Source organism: Geospiza fortis, unplaced genomic scaffold (assembly GCF_000277835.1).
Source record: "Geospiza fortis unplaced genomic scaffold, GeoFor_1.0 scaffold488, whole genome shotgun sequence".
NCBI lineage: Eukaryota > Metazoa > Chordata > Aves > Passeriformes > Thraupidae > Geospiza > Geospiza fortis.
Window position 1 is genome coordinate 3,008,436 of NW_005054365.1, and position 9,674 is coordinate 3,018,109.

The 9,674-nt window shown below is 48.2% G+C and overlaps 1 protein-coding gene across 1 annotated transcript in view; it reads left to right on the forward strand.

The window, feature by feature from the left end:
• The window catches only part of CTIF (cap binding complex dependent translation initiation factor), a 146,915-nt gene that overhangs the window by 73,885 nt on the left and 63,356 nt on the right, over nt 1-9,674 (forward strand). The window contains exon 8 of the mRNA XM_031059640.1: nt 4,784-4,860. Within this exon, the coding sequence (XP_030915500.1) occupies nt 4,784-4,860 (77 nt within the window). The remainder of the gene's footprint in view (nt 1-4,783; nt 4,861-9,674) is intronic.

Here is a 9,674-nt window from a genome sequence, read left to right on the forward strand (position 1 = left end):
ACAGCAGCCAGGCAATGGCTTCCCAGGGCCAGAGGGCAGGGACAGATTTTGGGATCTTGGGAATTAGGAATTGCTGGCTGGGAGGGGGGGCAGGCCCTGGCCCAGGGTGCCCATAGAAGAAGAACTGCCCATAGAAGTTGTGGCTGCCCCATTCCTCGCAGAGGGGTGGAACTAGATGGTCTTTAAGGTGCCTTTCAACTCACATCATTCTAAGATTCTACTTATTTGCCATCCCCCACAGAAAAGGCAAAGCTGGTGCCCTCCTCCAGCTTCTTGAGATGATCCTGCTGCAAAGGAGGCATAAGGAAAATCATAGGAAAGTCATTTTTGTAGGAGGGTAGCACTAAACCCAACACTTTCCCTGCTCTGTTCCTGCCCCTCTTCCTCGTGTCCTTCCCAAGCCAGTATCCCACATGCTGCTGGGCTGGAGTGTGGGATGGAGTGGGATCAGCACAGGGATGTTGCTGGGGTGGGGCAGGTATCAGTGGGGAAGGAAGTGGAGGCTCTTGGGTTGCTGTAGAATGCCAGTGAGGTCTTGAAAGCGTTTTATTTGTTCTTTCATTGAGCTTTGATGTAAATGTGCCTGGGGAGCAGCTTTTGGTATTCCCACAGGCAGGTGGATGGGGATGAAGGTTGGACAGACACCCTCCTAAAGGAAGGTAAAGCACAAAAAGAGAGCACATGGCCTTCAAACCTGCTGCCTGTGTCCTCTGTTTGCAGCAATTCCAGTAGATGATAGATTTCCCTAGCTGGCCATACCACAGTCAGCTGAGCTTGCTGGACATCACCTTCTCCAAGAGTTGTTTTCCTCAAAAAATCTGAAAACATGTATGCACATCACACACAACACAGCTGATCTCTTGGGGACTGGCTCAGAGGGCAGACCATTCCTGAACAGCCCTTCTTTTCCAGAGCTTTTGGCCCTTCTTGTTGGAGCATGTATGTTTATGATTTAAATTGGAGCATATGTGCATTAGAAGTCCCACGGGCGTCTCAGGTTCTGCTCCAAGCTTCCCACCATGCAAACCACAGAGTGTTTAGCTCCAAAACTGAAAATTAGCAATTCTTTCAGTTACCATGGGCTGCTTGTGCTTTGCTTTTCCCACACCCGTTGCTTTCAGAACCAGCAGCACTGAAATGCTGGCTTGTTACCTTCTCCAGCCAGCTGTGAATAAATATCAAGATAAAACCTGTGTAAAAAAGAGACCAAATGTGATTTTGCTGCCCACTGAGAAGTTGCAAACCTGCCTGTGAAAACCATGGGCATCTGAGCATGATGGTGTTTCTGGCCAAAGCAGGAGAAAACCCCATTCCTCTTGTAGACCCACTGCAGAGCAGAGCGTGGTCTTCTGCCTTGAGAGACATTTTCCTTTGGCTCTGTTCAGGGATTTTGACTTCAGGAGGAGTGTGTCTGCTGAAAGATGGAAGAGCTGCGTTTCAGGTTCACATTGTCCTCAGTGAGCTGGCTCTGCTCAAGGCACTTCCATGGCTGTGCTGCATGACCCATGGTGGGCAGCAGCCTCGAGACAAGGGCTGTGTTATCAAAGCTCTCACCGTGCCCTTGGGATTCTATCCCCACCCACCCATCACCTTTGGTCTTCTCCAGCCACTCCGCCCTACTTGCAATTTGCTGATATTTCCTTTTGCATCAGCTCGCTGCACAAAAAAAAAAAAAGAAAAAAAAAAAAGAGTCAACTTTTCTCCCTTCCAAATTTAGCTTTGTTTAGGCACCAAAATAGACAAGAGTAGGGATCAGTGACTGTTTTTTTCCAAAACATTGTCTCACGACGAGGACTGGGGAAGGGAACTGCTCAGCTGGAGAAAGGAGATGTTTGATTTTCGTAAATGGGGACACGAAGTTCTCCTTTATTCAAGCACAGTCAGTCTCCAGGAGTGCTCCTTGGATGAGGAACTTATTCCCATGTAATTAATTCATCTCTCATCCCGTTGACGTCAGCTGCTGGTGGGTAGAGGTCCGTGGAATCACAGGGCTTCTTTGCAAGGATGACATGCAGTAATGCACCACTGTATGTGTGGTTTCTAGTTGGAAAGAGCAGAAAGGCACCTCCTAAGGCTTTAATTAGGTCTTCACTAGAGGAAATTGGTCCTTGTGTGGAGTGGAGATAGTTTCATTTTTCTGAGGTAATTGTATTTGCACATGTGTCTGCAATGCAGCTTAAATTCTTAAAAACACCCCGAGCGTTAGCCTGCTGTGGTAGTACAACATTTAGGAACAGCCTCACTAATTATTGTGCTATTTTTAGCCTCATTTCCTAAACTAGCTGTGCTGGTGGGGTTGGACTGTGTGTGTCTCCTTCTTCCCCTCCTTTCCTCATTCAGTTTGGTATCTGTTGGCCAATTTCAAGTAATTTTTTCAAAGGAACAGAAATCTCAGAGATATCAAGCTCCTCCTATGCCTTCAGTGAAAATAAGTGATTGGGAAAGTGAGTGATGAGGAACACTGAAACCACAGCCCTCAGCAGTGAAGCAGTTTCAGAATGAGCACCCTGGTCTGGTGGAAGGTCCCTGCCAGTGGCAGGTGGGTTGGAGCTGGATGAACTTTAAGGTTCTTTCCAACCTGAGCTGTTGTGGGATTCTGTGATTCTAAGCTACTACAGAATCATGGAATTCTAGGATATTCTGAGTTAGAAGCCACTCACCAGGATCACCCAGCCCAGTTCCTGCCCTGCACAGACCTCCAACAATCCCACCCTGTGCATCCCTGGCAGTGCTGTCCAAAGGCTCCTGGAGCTCTGGCAGCCTCGGGGCTGTGCCCATCCCTGGGGAGCCTGGGCAGTGCCAGCACCCTCTGAGGGAGAACCTTTCCCTGATATCCAAACTAAACCCCCCTGGCAGAGCTCCAGCTGTTTCCTGGGTCCTGTCCCTGTCACAGGGAGCAGAGATCAGAGCTGTGCCTCGGGAGGAGCTGCAGACCCCAGTGAGGTCTGGCCTCAGTCTCCTCTTGAGGCTGAACAAGCACAGTGCCCTCAGACACTTTTTTATGTGGCCCCTCCAAGACCCCTCACCATCATTGTAGCTCTCCTTTGGACCTTTCCTAATAGCTTTATATTTTGGCTCAGTGAGTTCCTTATGGCTTGAAGCCTGGAGGAGAGAATGGGAAGGCTCCAGCTGCCGTGGGAGCTGTGGGGTTGCTGCAGCAGCAGCTCCTCCAGGCTTTTTGCAGTGCTCAGGATGGATGGGCACAATAAACCCTGTCTGTCCTCAGCTTGGTGGTGCCTTCTCTGGCCTAAATTCATCATCCCCAGGAACCTTTCTCCTCCATTACATCTTACCCTGGAGAAACTCAAAATACTATTATCTCAGTAACTGCTACTGAAATCAACTGCCATTTCCAAAGGTTCATTGCACAAAGAGAGAGGGACTGTTTTCTGTAGTCAGTGTGTTATGTTGTCATGCCAATGTCACAAAGCTGCTGCTGGATGAGGCACATCCCCACCCAGCCCTTGCCCTTGCCCAGGCTGCTCCCTCCTGGCCCCTTGCACGTGGTGATTCCCAGCAGTGGCTGGAGCTCCAGTCCGAGATAGATGGTGATGGAAATAAAAGGAGCAACTTTTACAGGGCTTTTATTGCCAGCTGGGGAAGGACAATACTGCATAAATAAAATTCATTATAGTTATGACAGCTCTGTGGTCCCTGGAAAATAAATAATACTTTGTACTTACGTAGGGCCTTTCATCCAGGAACTTCAGAGCTCTGTGTGAGCATTAACAAAGCCTCATCATGCCCATAGTAGGATAGTAAATAGAGCAGCCCCCTTATCAGATGAACAGACCACGTCAGAGTCGGCACCTTCAGTGGAAAGAGGGCACTGGAAAGGCAGCAGCTGGAGTAACACAAAGCTCTGCCACTGCCTTGTCTTGGAATCATAGAATCCTAGATTGGTTTGGGTTGGAAGGGGCTTTAAGGTCATCTCATTCCAACCCCCCTGGCATGGGCAGGGACATCTTCTGGTAGCCCAGGTGGCTCCAAGCCCTGTCCATCCTGTCTTTGGACACTTCCAGGGATCCAGGGGCAGCCACAGCTGCTCTGGGCACTCTGTGCCAGGGCCTCAGCACCCTCACAGTAAAGACTTCCCCTAATTACTAGTAAAAAATTTCTGCCTTTAATGTCATCTAAATCTGCCCTCCTTCATCTTGGGCTTGGGTTCATGATCATCCTTGTCACCTCAGTTGTTTCATGCAAGATGTCCTTGCTGCAGGGGTGGCATAGACTGACTCATTCATGGTGGGCAGGCTCAGTGAGGTGCTTCTGACTTGGCTGTTCCCTTCCTACTGGGGTGAGGGCACAGCCCAGCAGACCTACCAGCTGTGGCTCCTACTGGATTCCCCAGGTATCCTCAGAATGATGCTGAGCATCTTCCTTTACAGACATTTTTTCAGCTGGGTTTTGGATAAATACACAAAGGAAGCAGCCCAGGGAAATTGGATGGTTTAGTGTGTCATGTGTGAAGTGGGTGAATTCTTTGTCCATCGTGTGTATGGGATTTATGCAGATGTGATCCAGTCATTTGCCCTGTGTGGTTTCTTCTATACAGAAATTGCAGATAACTTCATTCCCTGCTCCTTGCCACAGCCCTGAGAGGTGCAACACATCTGTGGATTTTCAGACCTGCTTTTGTGGGGTCTGGGATGTTGTAAGGATGTTTGGGGGAGCTGTTTCTTTTACCAGGCTCACATGCTGGGTATCCAGCTCTGTCTCACTCTCACCCCTTCCATGCTGGTGCCTCCTGGAGCTGATGGCTGCTTTTCCCTCTGTTTTACAGGGTTACCATCCGTTGCCTCATGAAGCTGAAATCGCACACACCAAAAAACTGTTCAGAAGGAGGAGAAACGACCGGAGGTAGGTGAAACCTCTTCAGTGTTTGGGGTTTTTTTTTAAATCTTTTCTTTGTTGCACATCTTCCTCAACCACCTAGTGGTGAGTCTTTGGACAATGCTGCTGTTCAGCAGTGTTAATGCATAAACTCTTATTTCAGCACTAACATCCTGAAAATATTTTGGGATGTGTCCTGCATTGATCCAGGAGTGCCTTAAGCACCTTCTCTTCCCCTTGAATTTATTCCTGCATAGCCAGATCCCCCCACTTGTACTCAAAGAGACAGCTGGCAATCTGTTTTCTGTAAAAGCTCGAGTCCTTGGGATTTGCTTCCTCTTTTTCTATTAAAAGTGAAAATTTGCTGAGTTTCAGGGCTGCCTGGAAAATGGGTATGGTTTGGTTCAGAGGGGGTCACAGCCAGCCTCAGGTGTCCGTGGGAGGGAGGGGATGTGCTTTGCAGGCAGCCAAATTCCTGTGGCATTGGTGATTTCAATCCATTGAGTTAATTTAATCGAGTCAATTGGATATTTAATTGTGTAAAATGCATATTCAATTATATGAGGGAATCTAAAGTCCTTGGTGGGAATCGTGACTATGGTTAAATGTGAAAAGAAGTGAGGAATAAGGGAGTTAGTTGTACATGCAGCTTTATTTCTGCTGACTTGTTCTGCTCCAGCTGAGACAACACGCCCAGGGCAATAAAGCAGTTCTAAAACCACGACTTTTTCTCCTGTTCAGTCAAAAATGATTGAACAGGAGAAAAAGTATCCAGTGCTTTCCCCTGGAATAAACTGTAATCTGTGCCTGAGTTGTCACAGACGGCATTTTTGGTGAAGTCCTGCAGACACCTTAGAGTGTGTCCTCAAATCTTGCCATCACTTCTTGTCTCATGAGCAGCTAGGATGTAGTTAACTCTGCATGGTTTGATTTTCCTAAACTTCACTGAGGGACCAAAAAAAGGAGCTAAAAACAGTTTTCTCAGGCAACCTAGAAACATTCTTCTGTGGGCAGGGTGGTTTGTCAGCAGCAAACTCTGTTTCCTCTCCTTTTGGGGACTCCCTCCTTTTTAGCTGTACACAATTCAAAAAGCCAGTCTAGTCTTGTTATTTGAGGTGGTGGGAAAAGGTCATATTTCAGCTGGGTTGCAGCCCTGTGATCTTCAAAACATGGTTATAACCAAGTCTGCTGTGTTGCAAGACTGAGCTAGGTGGGCTTAACTGGAGCATTGGGCTGAGCTCCTCTGATGAACCGCAGTGGAGTTTAGGGAGTTCTTTTCCCATCTCTGGCTTTCTTCTGACATACAAAGAGTGCTTGATGCTTTGGGAGAGGAGACCCTCAGGGCCAAGAGGTCTTCTGCCTGAAGCCCCATGCCCAAGGCTGTGATGAACCATGGAGCTGTGTGTTGGTTCTTCCCTCTCATCCAAAAATCTTGCCAGTTGGAAGGATGGGAGGGAACAGACAGATGTGCATTTCTGTTCCTTTTTTCTGTCTGGTCCCTTCAGATAAACCATCAGCAGACAGAAGCATTCAGTCCTCCAGGGCATCCCTGCCTCCTGCACAGATGGCAAGGAGAGATAGCAAAAGAAACTGCCTTGGGCTGGGCTTGGAAGATCATGGGGTCAGATACAGCCCTGGCCAATAGCACTGGGATAATATCCTAGGGGAAGAGAAAAAAGCTTTAAAATCCAATTGATCCAGCATCATTCCAGAGAAGACATGGGGTCATTTCAGCCCTAAGCAGTCACAAATGAAATAAAGTGGAAAGAGCAGAGGGTATGCACTTCAGCCCAGGTCCTCCACAGTGCTATCAAACCTTAGCCAGAAAACCACATTTATTTCAATTTCAAAAAGCTGAGCAGCCTGAGTACAAGGAGCTTGAGTGAAAAAGCAGTTTTTAAGTAATTATTTAAAAGGAAAAGGCATGCTTCCCATCCCCTTCCTTCACCTCTCCCTCCCCATGCCATTTGTTTTGCTGCTGGAGGTTTTCAGCATCTCTTGTCTCTGTTGTGCATTTGGGACTAGGAGGGGAGGTTTAGTCCTTTTAGTGCCACTTGAGTTGCTCCAAGAGAGCACTTGCTCCTTAAAATTGATTTCTAGCAGTGAGTTAGCTCTCAGAATGTTTATTTTATGCGGAAAGCATGACAGAAGTAGGGGAAGAAAAGGGCAGGAATAGGGGGGGAAAGGGAATAGGAAAAAAACAGATTTTATCAGAACACAGACTACAAAGCTGTTTACACTTTATTGCAGTGCTATTACCTTAATGTCCCAGGCATCACTCTGGGGCAGAAAAGCTCCACTCCAGAGCTGGTGGAGACACACAGGTGATATAAAAATTCCTCAGGGTGAGGTTTTATGTTAGGCAAAACAGTCAGGAATAGTGGGATTTTTGTTTAAAACCTCATCTGGATATGGAGAGAGACAAAATTGCAAGAGTGTGGATGGGACATCAGAGGCAGTGAGGCTTAGAAGAAGCCTAGCAGGGCCATTTGGTGATGCGTGGGGTGGGAAGGGCTGGGAAGCAGCTCTGGATGCCTGGACCCAGGGGAGGAAGGTCTGGTTTCCTAGAAAGGAATTGGTAGCAGCCAAAGATGAAAGTAGGGCTGGCATGCAGTGGATTTGCAAGACAAGAGGTTGTCCTGCTAGGTTGGTTAGAGGCAGGTGTGGCCCCAGAGTCCTGGGCACACTGGGTCTGGTTTTCATGGGGCAGCTTTTCCTCTTCTCCTGGAGCTGGGGGGTGCTGAGGCAGCACCCTGGGCCCCACAGTGATGCCTGTATGGGGTGCAGGGGTTCTTCCTGCCCAGCACTTGCCTCATCCAAGGCTGACAAATCCCTGGTGACCATGCTGGGCATCCTCCTGCCAGGTGCAGGAGTCACCCTCACAAATGGCCATCCAGCTTGGGTCAACCCCCAGTCTGATCTCTGCTCAATGCACAGGTTCAGCTGGCCTTGCCTGGTCGTAGGTGACCTTTGGGTTGGTTGGACCTTTATATAACACAGCTATTACAGAAAAAGCCAATAAAGCAGAATGGTACCCAGAAATCTGTCCTTTTTGTCCCAGCTGATCTTGCAAATGGCACTGCTTCCCTCCCAGAGTGTGTGTGGGCTTCTCTGGCCTCCCTGGCAGTGACATTCAGATGGGGACAGTGTTGGGCTAGTGAAGCACCTTTTGTTTCACATGCAGAACAAGGCTGATGTCCGGCCCTGCTATAAATAGCGCCTGTCCCTGCTTCCTTCCCGTCACCTTTCCTTGGGAAATGCTGTCCCTGTGTTGTGGAGGAGCACGGCTCACCTCCCCTGAGGTCTCTGCCACACACCTTTGGCTCCCTTCAGGAGAAGCTACCCCAAGGGAGTGACCCACAGCTCTCTCCTTGCATATGTGCTATGTTTTTATGTTCCCCAGCCGTTCTTTACCATTTCTGTGGGTGCCTTATTCTTCAGGGTGTTCAAGGCCAGGTTGGATGGGGCTCTGAGTAACCTGGCCTAGTGGAAGATGTCCCTGCTTCTATAGCTGAATGGTCTTCAAGGTCCCTTCCAAGCCAGATCATTTTGGAATCCTATGATTTTCCATGGATGCATGCTTCATTTGTTGCATAAGATAGGCGTGAAGAGTGAATTAGATGTCATTAAAAAATTGGGCACATTTTCCATCACAGCAGTCAACATCAGAGCCACATCTGCTGGAGGGTTTGATTGCACTCAGTGCTGTAAAAGCCTAGAGGAGGTGGTGGGGCCCTTCCTGCAAAGAGCTTATGATGAGAGCTGTAGAGGTATCACTCCCCACCTCTCCTGGCAGAAATCCTGCAGGCAGGGTCCTCTCTGTTGGCTTAGAGCCAGGAGGTGTGACTGCCACCTCCTGATGTGGGTGGTGGAGGGCATCACTGCTTGCTGGGATCTTAGTTTGACCTTCCAAGGGTAACTGCCTCTAGGGAAGGACAGAATTTTTCTGGGTGGTGGCACAACCTCTGCTGGAAGAAGAGAGATACTGTGGAATGTGGGGCACAGCAGACCCATTTCTCAAGTCCTCTCCTCAAACCTCTCCAGCCCAGTGCCTCCCTGCTAACACAGCACAAGCTGTGTGGGATGTGATCTCCTTGGGCAGGTGGGGTCTGAGTTTGGCCCCTTGTTTTTCAAAAAGTTCCCAAACCCCTTATTTTTTAAGCATTACAAGCTGACCTTGTGTTGCCCAAGGTTCCTCCAATTCCCGTGGCCTCCTGGTGTGATGTGTTTGAGATGGAGAGTCCAGATGGCCAAATTGTTTGGCCTGGAAATGCATGGAAATACACGGGCAGTGGCTTGCCCCAGCCTTTAGGAATAATAAAAAACATTGCGTGTTCAGATAGGCTTTACAGGGAATATATGAAATTGAAATATATGGAATTGCAATAGGACAGGTGGGGTTGTACCTACTTCTTGATCTTCTGGTTAACAGTACTGAAATGGTTCTCTGACAATTGAGGAAGGGAACAGTTTTCCTAATGACCAGGAAAGGGTTTTTGGGGAAGTCTTAAGAAGTTAGCACCATTGAAATCACATTGATCCAACATCTTGTTGGATTCAAAAGACAGGTCAGGCTGAGCAGCTTAGCAAAAGCAAATCCTTGGGTGTGCACAGATGCTGGCTGGTAACTCATGGCTCTTTTGGTTGTCTTTGTCTTTGTCTGTGGCCAAGAACAGGAAAGGATGGCAGAGAGAAGAACAACCCTATGTCCTGGAGAGGATGGAGTAAAAGCACAAGAGTTAATCAATTCCTTCTTCTCGAAAGGCCCCTGAAATCTTTTTTTCATTAGAAAAAATGGGAATCTGTTGTGCTTCTGTGCAGCTGAAGCTTTGGGGTGACCC